This window comes from Passer domesticus, chromosome 8 (assembly GCF_036417665.1).
Source record: "Passer domesticus isolate bPasDom1 chromosome 8, bPasDom1.hap1, whole genome shotgun sequence".
In the NCBI taxonomy this organism is placed as follows: Eukaryota; Metazoa; Chordata; class Aves; order Passeriformes; family Passeridae; genus Passer; species Passer domesticus.
In genome coordinates this window covers 30,065,651-30,093,358 of record NC_087481.1, presented here as the reverse complement: position 1 = coordinate 30,093,358, position 27,708 = coordinate 30,065,651, and the positions used below count along the sequence as shown (strand labels likewise).

The 27,708-nt window shown below is 41.8% G+C and overlaps 1 protein-coding gene across 9 annotated transcripts in view; it reads right to left on the bottom strand.

The window, feature by feature from the left end:
- The window catches only part of LOC135306347 (protein FAM13A-like), a 53,837-nt gene extending 27,111 nt beyond the window's left edge, over nucleotides 1–26,726 (bottom strand). The window contains exons 1-7 of one of the 9 annotated variants that reach the window (XR_010367147.1): nucleotides 26,552–26,719; nucleotides 24,399–24,573; nucleotides 23,985–24,194; nucleotides 22,077–22,260; nucleotides 16,912–17,047; nucleotides 930–1,092; nucleotides 296–417 (exon numbers count right to left, since the gene is read on the bottom strand). Coding sequence is in view for 6 of the 9 variants with exons in the window: in XM_064430054.1 (XP_064286124.1) it covers nucleotides 6,778–6,930; nucleotides 16,912–17,047; nucleotides 22,077–22,260; nucleotides 23,985–24,194; nucleotides 24,399–24,573; nucleotides 26,552–26,581 (888 nt within the window). In the remaining 3 variants the exon portion in view is untranslated. Of the gene's footprint in view, nucleotides 1–295; nucleotides 418–446; nucleotides 1,093–2,435; nucleotides 2,551–6,762; nucleotides 6,931–8,084; nucleotides 8,159–8,983; nucleotides 9,517–16,911; nucleotides 17,048–22,076; nucleotides 22,261–23,984; nucleotides 24,195–24,398; nucleotides 24,574–26,551 lie in introns of those variants that run through there. The other 8 variants (XR_010367148.1, XM_064430058.1, XM_064430054.1 and 5 more) reach the window with 8 other exon arrangements.
- Nucleotides 26,727–27,708: the final 982 nt, after the last annotated feature.

Below are 27,708 nucleotides of genomic sequence, written 5' to 3'. Positions count from 1 at the left end.
AGAAAAGCAGGGTTAACCTGCTGGCCATTTGAAAACCACCTTCATATTGACTTCATCTGCACAGCTGTGTTTAGACTTCCACACCCCCCTGCTATTTCCTCACATTGTTTCCAGAGCCCAGCATCCCACTGCACAGAGCTCAGGCAGGGTGGCACTGCTGGGAGTGCAGTGCCAGAGCAGCAGCCTGTGCAGTCAGGGGTGTCAGCAGACTGAGCACCAGCAGGGACATCCGACCTGCCAGCACTCCTGGGATCCATGGGGCTGGAAAACAGCAGCAAAAAGGGAGCACGGCTAAGGCCAGCTCCCAGGAATCGTGCACATTCCAATTTTGCAGTTACTCCCGTCACTTCTTTACACAGCAATAAGGATTGAGAGGGGCTATTTCTTTTCCTGCTACAGCCTTCTGCACAACCCCTCCTGGAACACAAGGCATTGTTCAGCAGATAAGAGAAAATTAGAACTGCATTCACAGCTATTTGTAACTATTTAAGTTAAATAACAGAGAGGGCAGAAGAGAGTCGGTCCCAAATGGTGGCACGTGGGGAAAGCCATTCTGCTACATTAAAGATGTGCTTTTAATTAACTTCTCTCTGAATGATTATAATTAAAGATTTTACCACAGGTCTTCTTAGCATAATTACCTTCTATTTCCTTGCACAGTGCACATTCCCAGGAAATGGGAATCAAGATTATTTCTTAATTTAAATAGTTCCTCAATTATTTTAAAAGTTATTGCCTTTTAATTGTTTTATTATTGTGATTTTCTTTGTGCTCTTTTGGTCCTTCTCTGATTCTTACAGGCTCTTGTAAGACGTCAGAAATATTTTTCATGTGGTCAGGTGCAATTGTGAGCAGTTAACAAATTATGGGTTGCATTTTATTATGTTTGGATCCAGAAAACAAGTTCATAAAGAGAATTATAAACTTACTTTTGGACTGGGGAATAAATGTCTCGTTTTTCTCTCTGGTGCTGAACATATGGTGCAATTTTTTTTTCAGTTTTATTCTGCAGATTGGTGTCTCCTTTACTGTTGCTTTTGTATGCAGGTCTCATCAAATGGCCTTGTTACACCTCAGCTTCTGCCATGTGCACTGAATGTAAAAGATTGAGCAGCCACCCTGATTTATTTGAAGACTAATTGTGCAGATCAGTGCATTCAGTAGTGATTGCTTGGTTTCCTACTAATATTTCCACTGATGATATAAAGACACACTGGGAACTGGCAAATGGAAAACAGGCCAAGAGAAACAGGCTCCTGCTTTCTCTGCACTGCAGATACACTGGGTCACATTTTCCCCATCTGCCTGAGATTCCTACTGCAGCATGTTATTAAAACAGAAAGATAGAGGTGGCTGAAGACAGGATTTCACCAAGGAAGGGGGAGAAAAATGCACAAAGGAGAAGGTTTTAAGGCAGAGCCCTGCCCTCTCTCCTATCAGTTCCTGCCAGCGCTGCAGCAGATTTAGTATGCAAGATTTCATCCTGAAATTCCTCTTAACTGTATCTTCCAGCCCAGGGAAAACAAACAGCAATAACCCACGAATAAACAGGATCATTCATCATTTCCTTATTCTTATCTCTGACGATGTTATCTTTATACTGAAATATTATCCAGCCAGAGGCAGTCTCTGGAAACCAAAGACACCTTTGAAGTAGCACCCCTTGAGACAAAGCACCGGCACCAAATGGAATTTGTGCTGGTTCCAGCGTAGCAGGCAGAGTCTCTGGTGCTGACAGCACACTCACAGAGCTATCAGTGCTCAGCCCAGCCACTGGCAAAGAGAGTTCCCCACACTGCTGCACCAGGGAAGTACCAGACAGACAGACAGACAGGCTCACCAGCACACGGTACAGCATTGCACATACTGACCCTCCAGGCACAAGTTTGAACTGAACATTTAAATTTAAGATACATGTTTAAAAAAAAGAATTAAAGGCATTTAGAAGTTATGACTTTGCAAATCTAATGCCAGCTAATGCTTCTATTACACTCCCCAAAAAGACATCTTCTATATGATCATCCACAACAATTCAGCCACTTCTGTAGCTCTTTTAATAAAATTTTGATAGTAACTGATGCTAGTAATCCAATTATTTCTAAGTAAGTCATCACATGCCTTTCAGTTTTGTCCTTCTATGTCAAGAAATCAACAGAGAACTGAGGAAAAAAACCCCTATTTCCATTGTGTAAGTATTTCAAAGTAAATAAATGAGAATTTTCCATAAATCTTCCATTTGGGACTCCAACTCATCTTCCCTTTCATTAGAACCCCTCACCAAAATTGAGTATTCGGCTGTAACTATAAAGATAAAAATTCAGCCTTCTTTGAAATAAACTTTGGGATTTCTGTGCGTGAGCTTTCAAAAAAGGCAGAAAAACTCTGTTTATTTAGACTCCTGTTGAGAATGAGACCTTGTTACTGTTGGCTCTTACCAATAAAGCCTTGAGCATAGGCAGCTTTTGCCAAGAAACACTGAAATTCTTCCTTGTAGAGTAATTCCCAAGCTTTTGGCTGTCTTGTTCCCACAGTGCTTCATTAGCTGCAGAACTGAATAAAATTGGTTCTGTTTATGTAGGAACAGATATTAATAGAGCCCATGCACATTTCCACTGCCTGCCATGCAAGGACACACAAAATGACCCATTTGGTTGACTCACAGGTGAGCAGGGTTAAAACAGAATTTTCACTGGGGATTGATTCTGGAGGCACAAATGAGAAGTAGAGAGACATAAATCACATTGAAAGAATGTAGTAGGTCTAGATTTCAGGAATTTTAAATGTTTAGCCCTACAGAGCCTACATTCTACCAGTGTCATCTCCCATCTTGCTCAGTATGTGCTAGAGGAAATCTGTGTTTAATGCAGTAAATAAAAAAAAAAATAAAGTGATACAAACTCAAGAGAACTACTGAACAAACCTGTGTTTCCCCTTCCCAGTGCTTCTCCTTGTTCCAGTGGGAATATTTGCCTACATGACACACATAGAAACCTCTTCAGCAGTGCTCCTGCTTAGTCAAAGCTCAAATTTCACTCCACCTTTTCTTATACTGAGGAGCAAGGCTCGGAGCTGAACCCAAAGTAACAAGTCAGTGACCAGGTTTAATCCTTCCACTGTCCACCCAGCAGCCTGGCCAGCAGCTTGCACTGCTCCTCTTCCCTGCTGCCAGGCTTCCAACCCACACATCCCCGCGCAGCCCCGCGCCTCCTCTGACCGAGAGGAGCACGCAGGCTGAGGGGAAGCAGCATCCCTGCTCTCTGCTCAGCCGTGGGTGATGTACACCGCCAGTTGTGAGGCAGTTTTCTCCCACAGGACGGGGAAGGGAAGGAAGGATGAGCAACAGGTACCTGAGGACAAGTGTTTGGCAAGGCAGGAGAAGAAAGCACAGAAAGGTCGTCTCTGCAACAAAGCCCTGCAATCCCCAGCCAGAACTGCACAAGCTGATGTGGCCCCAGGGATACCCTAAACATCCTGCCACCTGTGCTCCAAAGAGGCCATGTGCCTAGAGAAAAGCCCAGCAACTAGGAATCCACTGTGGGAGCATCAAAAATTAATATAAACTACAGAAATCAGAAGAAATTATGGCTTGTGTGAAAAAGTTTTCACAATACTCTCCACAGTGGGTAAAATAAGCTGCTATTGGCACATCTCAGCCTTCTACTGAGTCTTTTCTCTCTTTTGGGATTGCTGAGAGCTGCATGCAATTGGTGTCAAGACTTCCACATGCTGACACATCAGACTGTCCAGCTGATGGGCAAGGTCTCTGTTCTGAATGCCTGCAGAGACAGTGCAAGCAGGGCTTTCTCCAAAGAAAGTGCTGTCACTGCCTGTAAAGATCTCGTGGAGACAGACAACTTGAAACATGGCAGCTCCCTGGCTTTTCAAGAATGAGAAGAAGCCAACAAACAATACTTATTTTATATTCAATTCCAGATGAATCCCATCCCAAAGCAAGTGTTTCTAGAATGTTTGAGGAACATCTCCAGCACGCACAGATTTTGAGAATATAGGTTGGCATTCTGTAGGGCAATCAAGGAAATGTAACTTGAGCAGAGCTGGCAGAGAAACCCAGCTCTCTTCAAAGTGCAAGCTCACAGAGCAGATAAAAAGGAAAACTGGAATGGGTTGGAAGAGATTTAGGTTCGGAGACAGAATATGCACTGTGTTGTGGCAATAAGTGTAAAGTAGGTAGCTAATGAAAAAAGGAATCTGGGGAAAAAACAAAGAGAATGCAGGGGGTGGGGGGGAACTGCTGGAAAATTGTCTTCACTCTTTCAGATTTATCCTGACAATATTGTCATAACTTCATCATTTCTCAGTTCCTCTTTCTGGTTGAAAAAGCTAAAACTAGCAGACAAATTCACAGAGAAATATTGGTAGTAGGGCTGAGGCCAGACAAGCTACCTTGCTTACTTGACCTAATTACAAAGATTTTTATAGGGGACCACCAATGCATAATTCAATAAAAGTACCACATATGGAGAATTACAGAAAGAGCAAACAACATGAATAACATAAGAAACGGGGTCAGATTTTAAAGGACATTTGAAACATTTAAAAGTTACAATGGATATATTTGAGCTGTGTTCAGAAGGCCAGTGTCTAAAAGCATAATTGACATACATGAGGTGACATGTTGGTGAGATCCTCACTTCACCCTGTTTCTCAGCATCACTGCTTTGTTCTTTCACCAGTTGTGGGGTGTTTTCTATTGGTGATAGAAACACATCTCTGAGCCTGCATTAATACAGGTACAGAAATATCCTGGCTCCAAGAGCAGCAGTGCACAAGGGGTGTCTGTGCTATTCCCCATCTCTTATCCATGAGACACCAACAAAGCAGAGATGAGGCAGAGGGCTTAACAGAGGGACACATTTTCTCTCCTCTTTTTGCACAAGACAAAGAACAGTGGGAATTGCCTTTTTAGTTAGGAAGTTCTGGACTTAAATGAGCACAAAGTGGTATTAACCACTGGTTCCATGAGTTCACCCTCACTGGCAGCAGAATGGCATCTGTAAGAGCCCTGTATTTGCACTGACAGCATCATTGTGCTGAGAGCCAAGTGGGAAACCAAATCTCTGAGATTTTGCTCTGCTGGTTGAATGAGACAACATTATCAGTCCAGTTCTGATAAGAAATTTCATCAAGGACATAATAAATAATTCCCAGAAAAGCCTTATCAAACCTTGCATGCAGGCATACTCCTTTCCTACCTTAATGAATCTATATTCCCCACCTAAAAACAGGCCTGGCTGAACAACTGCCTTTGACCCACACTGATCTAGCAAAAATCATGTTGTAAAAGAGCACTGAGTCAGCAAAAGCTTACCAGAGCTAGAGACAGCAGGTGTGCACTTCAAGGCTGCCTTCAGAGGTGGAGAAGACTCACAAAAACCTCAGCAGAGATAAAGTAGTTCAGGAGCAATCTGACATCTCCAAGGGGAAAAAAACCCAAGTCCTTAAAACTAATGACTGTTGCAGCTACTTTGATGGTATCAAAGGCTTGAAAACATCAAATATAGTGGCAGCAGAGAGCATCCATCCCTGTGGTATCACTATGTGTTACAGAAGAATTTAACCAGATGGTGAAGAAAAACTTGAAAAGGGATATGGAAACATAGTATTAAAAAATGCATACATCACATTGAACCATTAATTCAACTCATTCTGCAACGTGCCTGTGTCTGCCAGTGCTGCAGTTAATAGAGAGCACTGAAACTCAGAATGCAATTAAGTCTTGGGAGAAGCACAGTTGGAGGCTGTGGCAGTTTCTATGGCAACCTGAAGGGCTCAAGACTAGTAACAGGAGATTAACTTTAAAGGCAAGATAAGTACATAAATATAGCTCTCGTTTACCATTTTTCTCTGCTTCCAAATGGGCCATGTATTTTCAATTTAAACAATACAGAAATGCAGTCAGATGTCCTACTTGCTATTAACTATGGCAAAAATAGCCTTTAAGAACACCCTGCTATAAAATTCTGACAATTTCAGACTCGGGGAGTCATCTAAACTCCACTAATTAATTCAATCAAAATGGAATCACCGGGCTTGAATGCTGCCAGGAGATTAGAAGAGGGCTTCAGGATAGAGAACATGACAGCCATAATAAGAGTTTGCTGATGTCAACACACTGTATGCTTTTGAACAAATCCTCTTGACGTGTTTTTCTGGATTACGCCTCAGATCAGGTTTTAAAGTCTCCAAAAGAGCGAGGGCAAGATTAAGAAGAAATTTTTAAGCACTACAGACCTTTTTTCTTTCCTTCTTTCTTTTAAAATAGTCTCTTCAGTAAGAAAGAATATATCAAAGAAACCTCATCCCAATTTTTTTCCTGGCACTTTGGAGCTTTTAGTCAGAAGTTCAGCTGAGACTGCAGTCACCTTTTGAACTCCTGCCCACCTTACTTACAAATAGAAAACAAGTTCAGTAAAAAGAGGCCACATCTCTAGTGCAGTCAATTGCTCTAAACTTGTTTACTTCATCATTTAAAAACAGCTGGTACACACATAAGACATTGAGGAACATGTATGTATCCAGTGTGTGGAGAACACTGCCAGCAGACCTGAAAGCAGTTACATTAGCTAAATTAGCAGTTTAATTAGCAGCCACATTAGCAAAATTGCCAGGCCAACGTGATATAACCCTCTCCTGAGTAACAGAGATCTCACACTGGCACCTCTGCACAGCTTCTGTTGAGCAGCAGATTCCTGAAAGAAAAATGGCACCACCCCTACTACACCATTATTTGGTGAATTAACCCAAAGCACGGTTAATTCACAAGGTGCTCCAAGGATTACTGTGGAATAACACAAGTCCCTTGGGCTGATCTGACCATGCCCTCAAACACTCACACAGTTCTACTTGCACGGTGAGCATTTCTGGTAGGAATTTTTTGACTTGTCTATTTGAGGAAAGAATGGAGACACCCTGTGAAAACGTCAGAGAGTCACTGTTACATAATTCAAACATGCATTCCACTTCACTGAAGAAATCCCAACCTGCCCAGAATAATATCTAAGCACCACCTAGAGTGGGGAGGTTGGCACAGCAATATTAAAGGCTGGACTCTATGAGCTCAGAGGTCTTTTCCAAACTTAATGATTCTGTGATTCTATTCACAATGGAACCTGTGCTCTGCTTCTGCTGTGGTGGGAATTTCCCTGTTGGATGTGCAGAGCAGAAGGAAACACTGATCTGTTATTTTTTTGTTAAAAAAGGCTCTGGGGTGCCCTAATTATGGCCATGCAGTACCTGAAGGGAGTACACAAAAGAGATTAAACATTTTACAAGAGCTTGTAGTGATAGGACAGAAGGGGGAATGGCTTCAAGCTGGAAGAGAACAGATTACCATTCTTAGGGGAAGAAGAAAAGGCAAAACAAAAACAAAAACCACACTTTGGAGCAAGAACTGCAGAGCCAGCCTGAGATGTGTTGAAGTAAGGAAGAAATTTCATCATCCCTCTCTATGAGGAGCAATATACAGCACCTCCATCAGTAGAAAACTTAATTTAGAGATAGGTGACTTCTCCTTGCTTCAGTGTCATTTTATACCAAGAAGCAATAGTTTATAAAGTGTTAAGTGACTTGGAGTAGTCACTCCCATTGGTTTTAATTTAACAAGGAACAGAAAATAAAAATCTCTCTGAATAAAAATAAGGTATGTCCCATCTGCCAAGCATTTGTTTTCCTTCATCACATCAGCATTTTCAAAGAAGTATACAATACCCTGACTTTCAAGAAAAAGATTTGTAGAGGAGGCAAAAGGGAATAAGGAAAAGGGAATACCTAAAGACCTGGTTTCCAGAATTAATATTTTGTTCAGAGTAGAAAAGCTAAAACAGGGTGAGATGAGGACAGCACTCTCCACTTCTTTATTGAAGTGCAGGTTGTTGTGAAATAATTAATTTTTCCTTCTGTTTTCCATTACTTTCCCTTTTTTTCTCCCTTTCAAGTAATTGAAAAGCCACAATTGAAGAATATGCAGGGACAGCAGCAACCCTTCAACCCTGAAGTTCATTTTGACTAAAAAAAAAAGAACTCCAAAGCTATACAAAAATTTCAAAGAAGGTAAGATTACATACTGTAGAATCCATTAAGTGGGAAGAAGTTGAAGAGATCCATCATTCCCCTCAGTGTTCTTAGGAGCTGACCTGTCCTGCAATTGAAGTTACCATATCTCACTTTGAAGAGTTTCTTTTCTCTTTCTGGAGTGGCTGTGTCAGTGCCAAGCTCCTCAGGAGAGAGAGCTTAATAAGAGTATAGAAAATGCTGCCCTCCTTTGCTGCACATGAAGTTCTTTTTATTGTTTTCTTTGATTTTCATTCAAAATTAACTTCTCTATTCTAAAGGAGTAAAGTAGGTTTCACTGGAGGAAAACATAAGAATAACTATGAAATATGTGTCTCAGGTAAAAGTCCTCAGCAAAGGGTGTAAAAACAGAAATGAGAGCAAAGCTTTGCAAAGTTATTTTTGTGGGGGATTTGGGTTTTGTTTTTTTTTGTTGGGGTTTTGGTTTGTTGGTTGATTTAGGTTTTTCCATTAAAAAAATTTAGCAGATCCCTAGAGCACACTTCTCAGAAACAGCATTATCTGTGAATTTTTAGCATATAAATGAATTAATCTGCTCCTGGTTTTGCTATAATGAGGCAAACTGACTTAATAAAGAGTGACAATTACATGGATCTGGACCTGCTGTAGGCATTGGAAACAAAAGCACTTCACAAGGAATGACATTTTCATGGATCTGACTTTAAATTTCATCTGCTTATGCTCTCTCTGGTCAGAGAGTGCAATGACTGTTACCATGTGAATACAGGGAATAAGAAACACTGGGAAAGAAGTCAAAAGTGTTTGCTGCTGCTAAAGTTTAACTCATGCTCCAGACAGATCCAGAAGGAGCTTTTGGTAAAAAAAAAAACACTAATTACTGAGGAGAGAAAGGTTCAGCTCACTGGTTAGCTAGAATTCAGCAATTTGCAGGTCTGTAAACAGCAGTTTTCACAAGTTCTTTAGCCTTGTAACACAAACCATGCTTGGTGGTTATAAAGGTTAATTAAACAGATACAGCTCTTTACCATTCTGCATCCCATTTAATACTGATTTTAAACACAGTTTTTCTTCTCTCATCCTCCACCCCAACCAGCATTTTGGCTAAGCTTGGAAGGCATCATGGAACATAAATAATCAGCAAAGTAGCCAGGAATTAGACTAAACATTAACAACATCAAAGCAAGAATTGGAACAGAAGAAAAGCAGCAGATCAGATATTTAACCAAGGAAATATTTTGCTCATCCATCATTTCTTGCAATTAAGTAGTAGATTGCTTCCTATGCTTTCCTAGAGAAAATATGCAAAACACAAACATATTTTTATAGCTACTGGATGGTTTTGAGTTACAGTGTGCTCCCTGTATCCAAATCCAGCTCACTCTCTATTACTGGTGCTTGATCCTCTTGTATTGACCAAGGAAAAGGTTATGAAGGTCAAAGCTATCCATGGAATTCCCAGAGAGTCTAGAAATAAAATTAGAAATCAGGGAACTAATAGATACCAAAAGAGTAACGTAAAGAGTTCTAAATCATAATTTCTTCACTTGATCTCCACTACAACTCTATGAAAATACTAAAGATATTGTATAAACCACTAATAGACCAAAATGTTTCTTTTTAGTTTTATTTTCTTAGTTTTTTCCCCCTTCAATGTAGTCCCATTCATTTTAATGTCTTTGTTGAAGGGTAAAATCGCACAAAATTTTGAAGTTATAGATTTTAGGGCCTATAAAGGACACACTTTGACATCTTCTGCCCTCCTCTACTTGCACAGCTTTCCCACTGCCCTGCCTGCAGGGTTTGCACGGGGATCAGCCTTCCCCAGCCCCTCTCCTGCTGTGCCAGGCAGAGTTCCCAGCACTGCCCATTGTGGCTAACCCCGGCCTCTCTTGGCTTCCCCATGGGCAAGGAAGAGCAGAGGTCAGTTCTAAGCTGTGGATCTGGCTCCCTGCTCTGCCCAGCTTCCCAGGTGTCAGAGCTACCCAAAAGCTGAGCTCCTGTGGCTGCTCTACATTCTGACACCAGCAGCTCCCAGGCACAGTTCCAGCTGCATACTGGAAGCAATGGTGGATCCAGCAACCCCTCAAGTATTTCCTTGTCCCAGCAGCTTCCAGAAACACTCAGTCCTGAGCAGCATTCTCTGCAAAACCCTCTCCAGGCACGGCTGACTACCCCAGCACTTGGCAGGGCAGCCTAAGGTCCATGCTATGATTCCTCACCATCCTTGTGGGCACATCTGCAGTCCCCTGGGAACAGGGTAACATCTAATTAAAGCAGATGGTCAGTGAAAATTCAAAGGTCAGGATTAAAGTTGCTGGCAGAACCTCGGCTTCAAGCATCCATCTAAATTACCAGCCATAGAAGCCAACCCATGCATGGAAAGCCAACTGCAGCAATATTTCCTTAAATCAAAAATGGCTTTGGAATGCTTTTTTTCATTTATTCCTCCAGAGTTTCTTTCCACAATTTTATTTTAAAAAGATGTATCAGTAAATCAAAGCAACTTGGACATAAAGTTTTCTAACCACAGACCCCAGGGAACAGGTGTAGCACACAACTTCACCATACATTTCCTTTCATTTCTCATAATTTTTGGCTGAATTGCACTTGTACTTTTACTGCAGGCATATTTCATCCCTTTCCTTCTCAGAATAAAAAGGTACCCCAGCATCTGATAGTTCTGGAAACTATCTAGCCAAAATGCTGACTCATGAACGTGCATTTCCATTTTCGCTTGAAGCAAATAAATTAAACACTACAGACTCCACTTTAGAGGAAAAAACCAAATAAACTGGGCGAGAGGGAAACTGCATCAGGCTCTAAGATGCTAATGGCCTTTCAAGGTTCAGCCGAGCCTTTCTGCGTGCGAGGCGATAAGTGCTAGCCCTATTCTTCTCTCGATTGGTGTTAAGTGCTTAAGGATGTTTGCGTACTTGCCAGAGTAGGCGAAATAAACTAATTAAAAAGGAACAAAGCAGTCTAGGAACTGTCGGGTGTGGGAGAGGCAGCGTGAGAGGGAACTGTGCATTCAGAATATGCCTATTAAATTCACTGTTGCACAGCTCTGTAACTAACTACAGTTAAATTACCTACAATTAACGACTGTTTAAAAAGAAGTTGGATTTTCTACTTTTCCCTATTTTTTTGACAGTGAATGTTTTTTCAGGTTTTTATTTTACTCTACATTTCTTGCCTGTTTTTCTGAAAACATGGCTCACTTCCGACCCTAACCTTGCATGAAATTAAAAGCCACTGAGTGTTTTAAATAATCTTATCTCATCGACTGTTACAGCCAAAGATAAGTCAAAACGCTGAAATATTTGATGCCTATATATCATAAGCCTTTCAGTACAAATACATTTTATTTCCCAAGGGCTTGTTTTCCTATCAAAGATTTCATTTCTGATGGGGTTTTTTTGAGATGTCTTTAACATCAGCAAACAAATCAAACTGCCCATGTTCACCAAAGAAAAGGAACACAAAAGGGGCAAGAGATTTCATTGGCAGTCCTGGTCAGGTAAGGAAGGTGACACAAGCACAAAATAAAAAAGGCTTGCATTTCATAATGGTTTAGAGGTGAATCCATACCCTTCCTTCATGCCTCTCTGATATCAATTAATTACCTGAGGGAGGAACAGGCTGATGTTCCGATACGCTACAGAAATAGAAATGTAACACCTAATTTCAAGACAGGTTCTCAGAACACATTACAGGGTTATGTCCAAAGGAAAGGACGGCTCTGGAGTGAGAGAGAACAATGCTGACACCACGTGGAAGAAAACGCTGCTGCCTCCTTCCTTACTGCTAGCTTGAGATGCCTGAAAATCTTAGGTCAGGCGTTGTGGTAAATGTTTTAAGCATCAGAGGAAGACCACACACATCCTCTGAAACCAGAGATTTCTGTTATCCTAGTGGGTACACAGCAGATTAATTATAATCCTCTTCCTTGCAGCGTAGCTGATGTTTGTGAGCAAAGCACCTGGCTGCTGCTGCCATGAGCACATCAGGAATTGCTGCCCTTCACAAACTGCAGGTAAATATCCTTCACCTGTAATTTATAAGGGTTCTGTAAATCTGACTGTGGTGAGAGCTTTTGATGTGCTCCATTCTCAGCCAGACTGAAGATGGGCATTCACAGAATATGAAACAAAGGTGAGACTCTAGTGCATTGGTTTCTGTGCCCAGACTGCCTTCAAAACCATTTCCCAAGGCAAGAAAGGCCTGTATCAGTTTTAGAAAGACCTTCCCCTCTCATGCACTTTGGATCCTTATGGAACAACAGCCAGTGCTCAGTGTGAACAGCTCGTGGCACTGCCCGAGCCCTGTTCTTGTACCACTGACTGCAGAAAAGCCCCAGCATTTCAGCTTGAGCAGCTCCCCTGCTCTGCGCAAGAGCTGCTGCTCACAGTAAAGTGGTGGCCTCATTTGCCACACAGGGCACATCCTATCTTGCCAAGCTTCTCTCCTAGTGCAGCCTTGCCCACAAAAAAAAAAAAAAAAAACCAAAAAAAAAACCAACACCACCACAACAAACAAACAAACAAAAACCAAACCTCAACACTTCTGTGTACTGGGAAGGGAAAAAAAGAGAAAAGTAGACAGCAGCACAGCACAACCCACCTGGGGGTTGAAGTGTGGCAGCAGTGTCCCAGAGGAGTTGCCCAGCAAGTCAAGAGAAGCCCCCAGCACTGCTGGAGCAAACATTAAACCAGTGACATTTCCTCCAGACCCCGCAGCTCCCCACAAGGGGAGAGCAGGCACACTCGTCCTTTCCAAGTTCCAGATCTGCAGTACAGAGGCCAGGCTGCTGCAGACACAGGCTCAGCACAACAAAGCTCTATTCCTTCCAGCCACAGGCAGCAAGGCCCTGGCACTGAACCCCCAGAAGGAGTAGTGAGTACTCCAGCCACATCCATTTGAGCTGTTTCAAGTCAAACTTCCCCAGCCTACAGCAGTTTTTATCAAATCCTTATGCCCACAGTCAGTAACATATTCTGCTGTGCTTTTGAAGAAGAGAAGAAATACATCTTTACAATTTATTGACCACAACGTTTGTAGGGGTAGAGGGCCTGCCTGCTTTGATCTCTACAAATGGCATTTTTCATCCAGCCTTCTGGTTTGGTTAGTACTCAAACAGAAAATTAAAATGTAGTGTTTAATGAGTCCATATTTTAGCAAATTTACAAAGATTATGGAAAGGAGTTTTTCCGTGGAATGGGAAATAATATTAAGAAGTCCTTCTATAATGTAACAGCAATCCCCACAGATACACTGACAAATCTCCTGGCACTTCACATGGTACATGCAGGATTTGCTATGTTCACACCTAAAACCAACTAAAACATACCACTGTTAAGGAAAAAAATTAAATGAAAGAAAGTAATTGACACTTCTACAAATAGGAAATGGAACTGTGTTCTCCTAACCCAGAAAAACTATTTTGACAAGACAATTTAGTCTAACCTGGAAACTTCAGATATGAGATAATGTCTTATTGGTTGGTTATTCACTTGTTCTGAAAGGTTTCAGCTAATTCAACAAGAATTGTCATGGGATTACCAAAGTAAAATATCAGTTAAATGATTGCTGTCCTCTGCATTGAAGATATTCCATTTGAGAGACCATAATTCTATTTTATGACAACTTCCCATGCAAGTGAGGCACCATATTTTTTTCACAGAACAGAGTTAATGCTGAAACCTCCATATCCTCTTGGAAAAAAAAGCTAAACCCACAAGATTAACAAAGCTCTCCAGACCACAAAAGCCTTCCCAATAAAGCCATAATTTGAGCAGACAAAGTATCCATGAAATATTTAGTTGCCCTCTTCTGACCAGCTCCAAACCACACTAGTTTCAGATTTCCATTTAGAGTTGTCTGTGGTCAACCTGTAGGTCCAGGATGTTGTCCAGCTCCACTTCCCCATCTCCCTAGATCTCTGCAATCCCTTCAAAATAGGGTTCTAAGGCTGTAGAGAGCAGCCTTGCTGATACATAGTGAAATATGCATGAAAGGACAAAGCAAGAGAAGAGAACAAGAAAGGAGACTCCTCTCCTCAGGGTGTAGGCATTTCTCCTAACCAAACCCATGCTTTAATGGGGATACAAGCAGTGGCTTGTAGGCACCCACAAAGTCATGCTCCTGTTTGCTTGCAAGAGAAAGGTTGGGTGCCTAAATCAGGAAGGATTCATCTATGACTTCTGTACAAACAGGAGATGCAGAAACACATTCTTGGACTAGATGCAAAAAAAAAAAAATCCATATTCAACTTTTATCTGGAATGTAAGATGCAGAAATGACAAATTGCTATTAGCAAGGTTTGGTTCATCATTAAATTACACTACAGAAGTTAAGATAACCTTGCACACCTCCAACACAGCTATTGATATTCCTTGGGTTAAATGCAGTTATTAGAAAGGCCTCAGGTGAAAAAAGGCACCGTAGTGCCTAACCTCTTTTTAAAGAATTATTTAATCCAAACATGAAAATCAGTTTAGTACCAGTGCAGCTTTTGGGCTAGGACAGAAGGTTATAGGACAGCTTTAAACGCTAGTGAATGCTCAGGAGAAGGTGGGGGGATAATATTTTAAATAAAATGTATTTTAAAAAACCCACACAGAGACACAAACCCCCAGTCTGGTAGGATTTTGCAGCATTCTGACTCTATTTTAAGGGTGAAAAAATATATGAACAACATACAGGAAAAAAGTTTAAAAAGTTAAAATACATCATGGCTGGGATATAACTTTAAACCACTCTCTTTATATATAATTGGTGGCTGTGAATAGCCTACTGTCCAGCCTAGGATAATAGTTCTGAACTACCAAAAAACTTAAACCCAAAACTTCTTCTCCCAGTCTGTCAGTCTGAATCAGCCAGTACACACAGTGCCAGTGGCATGGCTCCTGGAACTTTGAGGCACTAAGAACTCTGCTCAGAGCAAACCCTCTGCCCATTTCAGCCCACAGACAACACAACTGAGGGTTTAGTCTTGTCAGCTGTATGGCAGACCTGCCCGATTGGCATGGCTTCAGTTTGACAGAGCTCAGGTTAACTTTAAAGTGGTGAAATGAAAAAGAAAAAAAAAGAAAAAAAGACAACCCAACAACAAAATCAGAGGAATTAAGTAGTCCAAATGCAAGTATCTGTGTAAAAGCCAGTAAAAACAAGTTTCATTTCCAGGACGCAACAAGGAATCTGAGCCAGGTTTGCCATTTCACTTTTGCTTGTTTTACTGGAAGAAAAGCATGGACTTTTAATATGTTTAGTTTGTAAACCTAACTTTGATGTTTCTAGTTCAGTGGACCTTGAGCAATTGTTACATTATGAAAGAGGAAGGGTACCTATCCAATGTGCTGGGTTTCTTGCCAAAAATTACAAAAACAAGATCAGCCACGGAATACTGAATTCCCTTCTCACCCACAGATGGGATTTCTTTCATAAGCTTACCTCAGAGCAGGAGAGTGCCCCATGGCTATGCCTTGTCTGAGGCTTTAATAAAGAACTTGAAAGCAGCTTTTCAGCAGAATTCTTTCCCACATCACCACAATTCCAGACAGACTGTGACATTTTGCAGAATTACAGGGAGTGAAGCTAGTTCTAAAACAAAAGCACTGCAAGTGAAAGCCTGATTTCCTGGCTTCTCTAATACTTTTCCAATTTCTTTTAGCTGCTGATGCTTCCTCTAGCTTTGCAAACAGAAGCAGCTGTCTTGGGACAGCCAATATTTTGATTTTGTGTGCTCATTTGAGTACTAGTTTCAGAAACTCCCAGAGGAAGTAGTGACATGGGACTTCTTCAGAGAGAAAGGGGAGCTGGGAGCATGGGCTCAACACTGTCTTAATGTGAAACAATCCTAGTGTTACATTTGGGGCAATGTCTTGAGGCATTGAAGCAATATTTTAGAAACATCCTTTTATCAGTATGGCCTGTTCTTTGTACCTGTGTCTGTACAGGTTTTGTTTTCAAAGAAAGCTTCCAGCCCCAATATTCTCTTTGGGATATGTAATATGTCTAAATACTGACTTTGGCTTGTATTAGAAGTCTGCTAGCTTTCCTTAACAGGAATACTTGGAGAAAGAAGCCAGAAAATTAAGGAGTCGTGAACACAAATATCATCACTCACATTTACATGCAGTGCTAACCTCTTCCCCTGTCCATCACTTGACCTGGCACACTGCTGCCAGCCTCACCATGAACCTCAAGGATAACAAAACTGCACTGTGAAGCATTAAACTGCAGGGTTTGCTACATCTCCTTCATGTCGTTTTCCAAAAATCAATTTGAAGTTAAGCAGCAATGATACACCACATCACAAAGTGAAAACAAGATTTATATTGACCCTCTCTCTAAACCAGGATTTGTCTATCGTGTTTCTTCCAGCACGAGGTTTTCAACAAAAAGGCAAAAAAGGAATCAAAGTGCTAACAATGCTTTAAGAAAGAAAATGCCCAAGGAGAGGCTGGAACACACAGAATGAGTTCTAAAAAATAAGAGGGTTTTCTATCCTTCTGATTTTGCTTTCCTGAGTCATCAATGTATAGACAAAAGCACACACAAAATAAAACATGTTTCACTCGAGGAAAAATCCAGTGGCTTTGATCTAACAAACCTTGGCATTAATATATATAAAGTAGAACAGCTTGGGATTTTCTTCTGGACCTCTTGCTCTTGCATTTTTTTCCAAATTAGAATTTTAACACTCATGTTTCCTCTCCAGCTTAAATATATCGTGAATATTCACATTGCTGGCTACAAACTAAGGTCATTAATTACACTATGTATAAGCAAATGTATTTCCAGTCCTAATGTATTTCAACCTAATGAAGCACTTTTGATTTCTGGCTGCAATTTTCTTACCTGAAGGCCATCTGCTTGTCTCTGTGAGCAGCAAGGGTCCAGGTCAACAAAAAGCATCTCCTGGTGTTGGAGCAAATACAGCAGGAGGCCATTGTAAAGCCTTTGTTCTTCACAAGCCAAGGGACTGACAGGAACCCTAAAGGAAGAGGAGATGGATCAATCTTAGGAGCTCTCAGATCAGGGGCTGGAATGGCTGACACAGGGAGCCCTCCCAGCAGCCAAGGCAATCCAGGGAAGCAGCAATTGCTGGGACAGTGACCACTGGAGCTTGGTGGGTTCACAACAGCAGGACCTTCACAGGGGCAGAGCCCCAGCCTTGCTGCAATGGTTCACAACACAGTAAGTTTTTGTGGCAGCACAGCAGAGGAGGTAGAACCTGACAGGAACTCAGACAGGAGGTTTGCAAAATAAAGGTGAAAAGGACAGGCAAAAAAACAGTGCCCTATTAATCTGCCATTGCTCACTGGCATTGGGGTGGAAAGAGTGGGTTTGTTCTGCCTTCATTTGTGAAGGTGAGCTGTGATCACTAGAATGTCTTATTGCCAGAACAGTCTGGAAATAGGTACACAGGTCACCAGAGGTAACAAACTGCTTCAGTGCATTCACTTATAAATCCACAGACATCAGACATATCAGCAAGTGGAAATTCCAGATGTTCCCATTACCCATGTTGAGTCTGAGTTGGGTTTTTTTCTTTCTTGCTTGATCTCCCCATAGTTTTTGGGTTTTTTATGAACAGTGGTTGTATTTTTACTGTCCCTGTCAAGTCAGAACAATTTAATTAAAAGGATTTTTATATAGGATTTAATTTCAACCCCTGAAGGACTTATGTATTCCTCCCCCCGCCAACTATTTGGAAGCTTGGAGAACATTTACATAAACGCTGTGCCCTTAATGGAGCTTCTTCAGCCATGCTGCACCAACTCAGTTACACCCAGCACAATATTAATATTTAAAGAAGAAATTCATAAACTCTGGAGACTAATATGGAGCATGAATACACCAGTCTTCCGTTTGCCAAATGAGTACATTCATTATTCATTTGCAATTTTAAAGTACAAATATACACATTGGGCCCAGTCCAATTGGTTTCACTCGTGTTCCTCTTTTGTAAACTTACTGTTGTTTCTGTAAGGACTTAAGTTTGGGCTCCTTTTGGAAGCAGAAGATTTAAGCAGAGTTATAGCCAGGTACAGCATATAGGGATTTACGGGATGAACCACTGTGTCATCAGTTCCTTTAGGATTAGTTAACATTTCCCTTTCTTGCATTCTCATTTTTCTTGGGACGGACTCAGTTTCTCCACAATAAACAAGGCTGCTTGTAAAACCTGGTTGACTGAGCAATAGCCTTTGCTGCATACAACAATCCTAAGGGATTATTCATCACTTACCCAAACATCAACACCCTCAGCTCACAGGCCAGACAAGCAATATTTTTAGTCCTTTGTCTTCTTTTTCAGCTTATTCCATTAGCTTAGACATCTGTTCCTGAATGCACCTCTACCAGCTGTTAACTCCTTGCCAGAAGGAGCACTGCACAAGCTATTCAGGAAGATAAATGGCTCTCAGACCACTCATTGAGCCCTCCTTCCCCTTATTAGCAGCCTGTGTTTGAGTGCCCAGTTCTCATTCCCTCCTCAAACAGATCTAAACTGTAGACTGGGATGAGACAGCTGACTCCGAGTATCAATGTCTCATCAGCAGATATTCATGGGTGACAACAGGTGTGCATTCCAAATATAGAGAATATACTCTGATTTTTCTCTTCAGCCACCTTCCACAATGACTTTCCATTAATTTTGTGCAGTAATCACTTCCTGTCTAGTCAGATACTTCTGCTGCTACCAGAAACTGCATTATTGGGGTGACAGTAAAGGGGAGCCAGGTTCCCACACTGCTAAATCCAGACACGTGATCCTAGGAAGAGCAGAGCTACTAAGGTGTATTCTGCACTTCCCTACAAAAGCCCCATAATCAGTTCCAGTACAAATCCCAGTAGAACACACCGTGAATAAGAAACAAGTAAAACTTGACCATCAGGAATTAGCTGCTGGCTTTCTTGAGGGAGTCTAGATGTTTCAAAGCTGCTTTGCCACAAAGTGCAGCCTAAAAAGTCCACACAAGTCTCTTGCCTTGGCTTTGTCCAGGAGATCTGCCAAGGTTCCCTGCTGCCACAGGCTTGCTGCACATTTACAGAAACAATGAGTCAAAGTGAGTGGAAGCAAACAGCTGGCTGGCTGGCGTCCTTGTGCACTCATGCAAGAATTGCTTACTGGGACCAGAACTAAAAATCTCTTTACCAAGATGAAGCATAACAAAGTATCCATGGAAATTTAAGTAACATCAGTCGGAGTTCTCATAAAAGCACAGCAACACTTTCTCCTGGGCATTTACAGATACTACGAGGACAAAATCAGGAGTTTTCCATGATCCTCTAACTAGATTTTCAATATAATACCTGTGCTAAACCTTATAATTTTTGTGTTACAATAACCATAGTTACAAATCACAAAGTATGTGCAGTTTAGATTTACAATGTACAAAGCTGAATATTCTACTTTTATGGTCCCAAGGTCCAAGAGTGTTCCATGTTGTAACTACAGAACATTCCTACTCAGTCACTTCAGTGAAACTATAAACACGACAGGTCTCCACAAATAAAAGTGCCAAAATATTGAGATAGGTGATAATCATAGACAGAATTTACACTTCAATATAAATAGGTAAGAAATTTAAAGTAAAAAGGCTCATAAACAGCTTTGTTTAGTTGTTCAGTGTCAAAAAACAAAGAAGTAATTTCACAAAAATGCAGATTGCCAGGATGCAAGAACAGTTTTAACACTGCAATGAATTTATGCTGTACGAGGAGCTGCCATTACCTCCAGAAGGTTAATTCCAGCAATTGCATGGAGCACACATTTCTGTGGATTAGATCTAGAAGCATTTTTTTCCATAACCTTCACATTTACACCGAACAACTATAGCAAGTACTACCCAACATGTCCCAATTTCCTACACACTGGCTGCCAAATGTTTCATAATGTGCCAGATAATTGCACTAATTCTTGCTCTGAAAGACATAAAGGATATTTATGACTTTTTCCCCTGTGTCAGCAGATATGATTTGCCACAGCTGACTACCTTGAATTTTACTGCTGTACAGGACAATTCCAGTGATTTATTCTGAATCATTGAAGGCCTCAGGTCACTCAGCAGGAAGTGGTATAGAGCAATCTCACTGACAGTGCCAGTTTCAAGGCTCTCCTCTCCGCCCAAGTACCAAAAAGGTGATTTTTCACAACCCTAGGAGGTAACTCAACAAGCACAGCACCATGGTGTTAAATGTTTTACAAAAAAATAAACCCAAAACCTGAGTTCCAGATTTACTGGGTTGTCTCCTGGAGCTGGTGAGATCAGAATGACTGTGAAGAGCTGAAGATAGCATTTACAGGGCAGACATACTTCTATTTATGGTAGCTGTTGTCGTGACAGGTCACTGGCAGGGAAACTCTGTGCTGATTGCTTTCAAGGCTTCTCAGACAGGTCATTGCCACAAGTGCTCAGTTTAGCACTGAATGTACTTTAAAAGCAGGCAAAGGCACATGTTCAGAAGGAGCTGGGCCATGTCCCAGAACAGTGGGATATTTAAAAACTGAAGCAGCTCTTCAATCAATAAGGGAGCACACTGGATTCTTATGTGCAGATACAGGAATCAGTGGGCACACGCTGGGATAATTTGGGAATGGAGAAAAAGGAACAAAGTCTTCTTGCATGCATGTGCACGCACAGAAGCCCCAGGTGAGAACAAATTTCACCTGATGGCAGAAAAGTGACAGTCAGTGAGGGGCTTTTTGAGCTAATGTGGGGGCCAAGGGATAGATTCCTGGTGAAGGCCTTTTAGCATCAGCCAATGCTCATAAGTATCACCACAGAACTACTCCAAACACTGATAAATAAACCTCATCTGTGTCTCCACACATTTACTGACTTTAGTATTCAGATATTAAGGAACTTTGGGTCTGGTTGCAGAACTGCTTTGCTGCATTGCTGAATATCCTCCGTGGTGAGGTTTTTTTTCCCAGAGGACAGAGTGGCATAGTTCCAACCACACCACATCTTGTTAGATTCACTTCCCTTCCTGTGCTTTTGTTAAAGATATAAACTTGTATCCCATCCAAAGGTCAAATTCTGGTAGACCTGGTAATAAACCCACAGAGCAGGAAAACAGAGACCACATATAGAGACCTATGAAACAGCAGCAAGGCTTAACAGTCCATTTCCACAAAACAAAGCTTGTCATTGATGCTGGGCACCAATTTTGCTGAGTATATACTTTTAAAATTAACCTGGCTTGCCATAAAACACCCAACTGAATAACAAGGCCTTTTTACTGCATGCAGGGTATTAATGGCTAATAAATATACTTTGTAAAGTGTCATTGCCTTATAGCACATATTAACCTGGCATGGCTGTGATCCACTAGAACAAAGATTCACCAGTTGTAACAGGTGTAAGTATTTTAACATCCTCTAGTGTCAACAGTGAAAGGGGAAATCCTCCATTATCTGATCACACTAGGCTGTTCCTTCATGTCACCTTGACTTGCATGGCATGGTGTCCCACCCCTCGTTTTTTAGCTTCCAGTTTTGTGCCCACTCACCATCACCCCACACACGACTTCTCTAGCTCCAGCCAAGCTCTCACTGCTTCCAAGCTCTGCTTGGACATCAATTTGAATTAGCAGCAAGGGCAGAATGAGTTGCTTCTCTTGATAACAGGGATTCATTTCTCTGATATCAAATACTGTTACAAGGTCAAAGTAAGGGCAAGCTTTTCAGAATCAAATCCAACAACTAAGTAGCCCCCACAGCCAGCAGTGATCTTGGCTCAGAAAAGAGAAGCAGCTGTCACTAAACAGCTCTCTATACCTCATGTCTCTTCATACAGTTATTTACTTGAGGCTTGCCCTGTCTAGTCAGCACCCGACAGAATGGAAGTGATCAGCCAGCCCAGAACCTGCCACATCTGCCCACAATACACCACATAAACACTGAACTCACAAAATGCTCCCCTGTCTGTTGGACACAGAGTTACCACAGAAAGCCTCCCTGTGAGGTGTGACCTTGTTGTGCTGTTTGAGGCAGCTGAGTAGGGAGGACTCACTTGAACAGAGCAGGTCCAAACACGATGGCCAGGTTTTCCAGAGTCATGAAATTCACTGCGCTGTAGGTTGCTACCTTTAACAGGAAGGCAGACAGGAACTGGAGGAGGTTTTGATGGGCTTTGGGCAGGCAGCTGAGCAACTGTCTCAGGTTCTCTATGCATTCTGTTGTGTTAATTTTGTGCTCTGGGGAAAAAAAAGGGGAAAAAAAGAAAAAAAAAAACCAAACTTATAACCTTATAACATAGATATTCCTCATATCAACACAATTTCATTACAGACATTAGATATAAGTAAGAAGGAAGATTTTAAAATAAATGAGAACAGAGGAAAGAATAAATAGGTCTCAAACAAGGATTTTGTACACTAAATTTTGATATGTTTTTCACTTATGAATATTTCAAAACCATAGATTTTCCAGATATTGAGTTTTACACTCACTGTTTCTGATATTTTTCCTCTTAAGGCAGAATCATCCAGCACTTGCTGCTTTCCTAATGAAATTGCAGGCAGGAGTCATGTACCTGAACCCTCAAAGCTGCCTTGAAAGACAGTACAAGGTTGTCAGCCTTGACTCTCCCAAGAGATTTTACACATGCTGTATGATTCTCATTAAGAGGAATGAGAAATTGTAGCCTTTCAGCCCCACATCATCTTCATTTCCTGACTAATTGGTAGCTCTCAGACTCAAAACATCTTTGCTCTATAAATATGCAACTGCAGTTACACAAGAGATGCTTAAAATTCTAAATTGGGGATACTTAACATTTTCTTGGTTCTTATTCTTCAAAGAAGGGTAACAAGGCAGAAAATGGGTTCACAAACAACCCCATTTGATCAGCAGTTCCGTATCAGTAGGATAAATTCTCCTGGTTACTAGAATTGAGATGACAGTACTGCTCAATAATTGGCAGCTGATGCTCAAATTTGCCATAGGTCACCAGGACACATCTGTGTAGCTTTGACATTGCTTATAAGCAAATCATGCCCTTGAGGGTAATTTCAGTCCTAAAAAACACATTCTGCACAGGCCAAGGCCCATGGTGCTCAACTGATTAATGAGAAATGGAAAAGGGGACAAAGAGGAAAAAATAACTTTAAAAAATAACAGCAAGACTGTCTAGGGTAGAAAAAAATAGGTGCACATAAAAGCCCGATGGGTTGTTCTGCATAGACTTTCACAGTTCATAAAACTGCTTCCTTTCTCTTTCTTTGTAAACTCCTACACGGGCACTTCGAACAAAAGCAGCCTGCAAAGTAACCCACAAAACCCACTTATTTGTATGCAAACACCTGAATTAGCCACCAGTCAGAACCACCGGGCAGACTGAGAGCAGAGCTCAGCTGCTGCAGGCATGAATGGGGAACAGGCAGTGGGCTCTGGGGTGCTCTGGGCTTTGCATGCTGCTCCACACATAAGAGGACTGGAAAAATAAATGCTAACTAAAATTACAGTTCTGAATAAGAAGAGTGATGTGCAGAAAAACCTCCTTTAACAGAGAAGGTTAAATAGAAAAGAGGCTTCATCTTGGAAAACAGAGAAGCGAGGCAGTGGCTATATAAAGACACAAGCAGCATTATGGTGGTGATTGCATTAAAACTAAAAATATTATCTCAGTGACTAGTATGGTATACAATTTAAAAAAGAAAGCATGCAGAAGAAGAGCTTTCTCAAAGAAAACAGGATTGGATTGCAGGATTCATTGCCACAGGAAGGAAGGGAATCCAAAAGACTTAATGAATTTTAAAAAGACTGTAGACAAGTTCATAGATGCCTGGTCCCTCCAAAGCAATTAAATATCAGCTTCAGGTTAAGGAAACACAAAACCTTGTTTATAGAAAGTGTGATGAACACATTATCTGTCACTGCCAGAGAATGGACAGAGGCTTGGAAGGTGCCCGTTCTGTACCTTGGAAAGTTTTTAACAAGCCAGAACAAATATTGTCTGGAAAAACAGCCACTGGTAGTTCTTTCAGAAAGAGCTTCAGGAGACTGGCCACAGAATCAACATCTCCATCGTTAATAAGGTCTACTTTTTCCCCTTGATTGTACTTCTGCCTCAATGCCTTGATTTTATTTGCTGAGCCACCAACCCGAAATATACCGACACGCTCCAGACCTGTGTAAGGAATACAGAACAGTGAGCAGTGGTTGTTTGCTTTACCACATCCTTGTGATGAGAACTGGGGTTCAAAAAGCAAGAGCTCCTTTAAGAAAGCCCAATAATTGTAAATAAGGATTTCCCAGCATTTACAGCTGAAAAGGAAAGCTTAAACAAAGAATATCAGTTTCCAGAAGCTAAACAGGAAAAATATGAACTTACCAAATACCTCCAGGTACTCCACCATCTGTGTCACAAGAGAAGGAACCCCACATTGCTCTGCATCCTCTACAAGGGTTTCCAGAGGGACACCAAATGTGCTTCCTTCTCTGCTGAACTGCAGCTCTGGTGAAACCTTATTCGTTGTGTGCCTAACTTGTATAGAAGAGAGTGATTGCTGGGGAATAAAAACAGCAAGTGGTAAACAGTGACTGGCTTTTATTATTTTAACCTCCAAAGATCTACAACTTTGGTAAAATTATTGTCTTCTTTGTAGCATCTTAGTAGAGATCTTATTTCTACTGTATATTCTTACTAATATTTTCCTGCAGAGCTGAGATGAGACCTGTGATGGGGTAAACTCCAGTAAAGCTCCCTCACCCCTGAAGTCAGGGAAAATGGGGCCTTGTGTTGAGGCAGATGGGCTGTTTAGGACAGAGAGGGGTCACTACACCTCAAAAGGACCCCAAAGGTCAGGAAAAAGCTGACCTTGTGCTGATGCACAGCCTTCCAACTCCATGAAATTTGTGAATTTATACCGAATTCCTTAGGATAAAAAACGCAGGATTATGAAGGAACCAAAGTGGAACTTAAGCAGCAGCCATGGCACAAGCCTCAGAAGAGGTTCCTTTCTGCTCACACAATTACTCCAAATTTCTTACCCCAACAACTGATGCAAAAGCATAAAAAATCTCAAACAGCTTGCACTTTTCATCCTGTCTGATGAAGGAAGCTGCTTTTCCATCCTAGCAGGGCATGGGCTGGGGAGTTTGTGGGCTCTGGTGGGGGCCCTGTCCCTGAGGGTGGCTGAGGGACCTATAGTCAGGGAAAATAGTCGGGAAAATGGGGCCTTGTGTTGAGGCAGATGGGCTGTTTAGGACAGAGAGGGGTCACTACACCTCAAAAGGGCCCCAAAAGTCAGGAAAAAGCTGACCTTGTGCTGATGCACAGCCTTCCAACTCCATGAAATTTGTGAATTTCTACCTAACTCCTGAAGATACAAAATGCAGGGTTATGAAGGAACAAGAAGTGGAATTTAAGCAGCAGCAATGGCACAAGCCTCAGAAAAGGTTCCTTTCTGCTCACCCAGTTATTCCAAATTTGTGATGTTTCTTCCAAACAACTGATGCAAAAGCATAAGAAATCACAAAGACCTTGCACTTTTCATCGTGTCTGATGAAGGAAGCTGCTTTTCCATCCTAGCAGGGTGTGGGCTGGGGAGTTTGTGGGCTCTGGTGGGGGCCCTGTCCCTGAGGGGCTCTGTGAGGGCAGGGGTGCCCCGGGTGGGCACAGCCAGCTCTGCAGCCCCTCAGGACCACCTGGGGGTCTTCAAAAAGATATTTCTAAATAGATGCTTAGATAGATTTAAAAATAAATATAATAACTATATATTTAATAATAATATCCCTCAGGAATATTTTAAAAAAGGGGAAATTCTGCCTGGCACTCTGGAAGGAGTCCTGGCTGCCCTGTCCTCTTTCCCACCTCCCCTAAGCCCCTTGCTTGCCTTGCAGGAGGTGCCATGACCCACAATAATTGCTGAATTTTGTCCTCATGTTCCTACCGGGGAATGAGAGCAGAAATCCAAACCAACACCTGGATTTACCATTTCTGCACTAGGACTATTTAAACAGTATCTAAGTGGTATTTTTAATTTATTTTTTTTTTAGCATTATCTCAAACCAACCTCTTTTTCAAAGTTTTTTATTACTATGTTTTCAGAAGGAAAAGGAAAAGATTTTCCCATGGGTTTGAAGCTGAACTGCTGTAGTGAAGCTGTTTTCCACACATGCCTGCAGCAAAGCCATGAGCTGGAGCTCCAGGCCAGCCCTGCTGCCATGGCAAAAGCACACACAGCACTCGAAACACCCCAGGCCATTTTGCTCTTTCACTACATAGGAAAGCTTAGACTGTGATATTAGCATTACAGCATGAATAGTTATCTAAAAAGAATGAATATCAGCACGTGCCAAACATATTTTACAGCATTTTTGTATACAAGCTACGAGGTGTCACAAAAAGCCTCTAAAATATCTGAGCACCATGGCTGTAAATCCCCCCCTTTTCCCTTCTCAGATGCAGCAGCCCCTCAGCCTTCTCAGACAGGAGGAAGGGTGTGAGAAAGGAGCCAAGCAGCCAGATTTAAGTTCACTTACGCAAATGGAAAGGGAGGCGCCTGCTCCCATGTCAGGCTGCAGCAGAGTGCCAGTGTTTCAGTATTTCAGCTGTGCTGCTCCGAGGCACCATCACCTTTCTTCCCCTCCACAAAGCCGTGCAGCCTGGCCAGAGCTAACTGCAGCCATTGGGCTGCTCCTCTGCAATTAACTTATCATAGTATAATTGCTAGGCATCACCTTAATCAGTGGTTTCCCTCCAGAGCTGGTGGAAGGTAGAAATTAACTGGTAGTAAAAGAGGGCTCCTCGCAGCCAGCACTTCCCTGTGGAGGCACCTTGCACAAGCTGAGGGCTGAGCTACCACCAGGAGATGTTTCCATGGCACCTACCACACACAATGCCACGGCTTCCCAAGCCACACTGATCCTGGGCCTGATATTTGCTCCTGAGTGGGTTTCTGCAGTGCAGGTTTGCAGATATTCCTGCTGTCCCTCCTGCCTACTACAGCAGCAAGGAAAATACTATGAGGTGGACCTCTGTATACACATTATAGCTATTTGTTTATATAACACATACACAAGGATTTTGGCCAACACACGGGCAAGGACCCATCCAGTTATTTTAAAATATGAAGATGCAATTAAGCCTAGCACCCTTTATAACTGTTTCAGATACAAAATCTTGTCCTGGAAAAGAAGTCATAAAGAAGCAATGTTGCAGTAAAATCTAGTTAAGGAAGACTTTAAACACAAGTTTAGGAGGTACGTGTGAAACAGAAGCAAAACACACAAGGCAAAAAAATGGTAGAGGTGCTAAGCCAGACCCCTTGGTGGAGCACTAGAAAAGCAGGATTTACTCCAACACCATATCGGTGCAGCACAGATAGCAAAGACAGTTCCCTCTTTCTTAGCAGGAGGAATACCACTTAAAAACTAGAGCAGAATTTTAGCCCACTTACCTCTTCACAAGACCCCACAATAAGGTCTGAAAAATGCTGTGGTTTAGGGCTTCCTTCTTTCCTCTACCTATGGAGCTAGCCGCAGAAAAATCCACATCCTCCTCACCACCCCTCAGCCTGTCTCTGCAAACAACCTCCACCTGTGCCCATTTAGCCTGTTAAAAACGCTGTGCCCATCAGCACAGCTGTGCCCATTTAGCCTGTTAAAAACGCTGTGCCCATCAGCACAGCTGTGCCCAT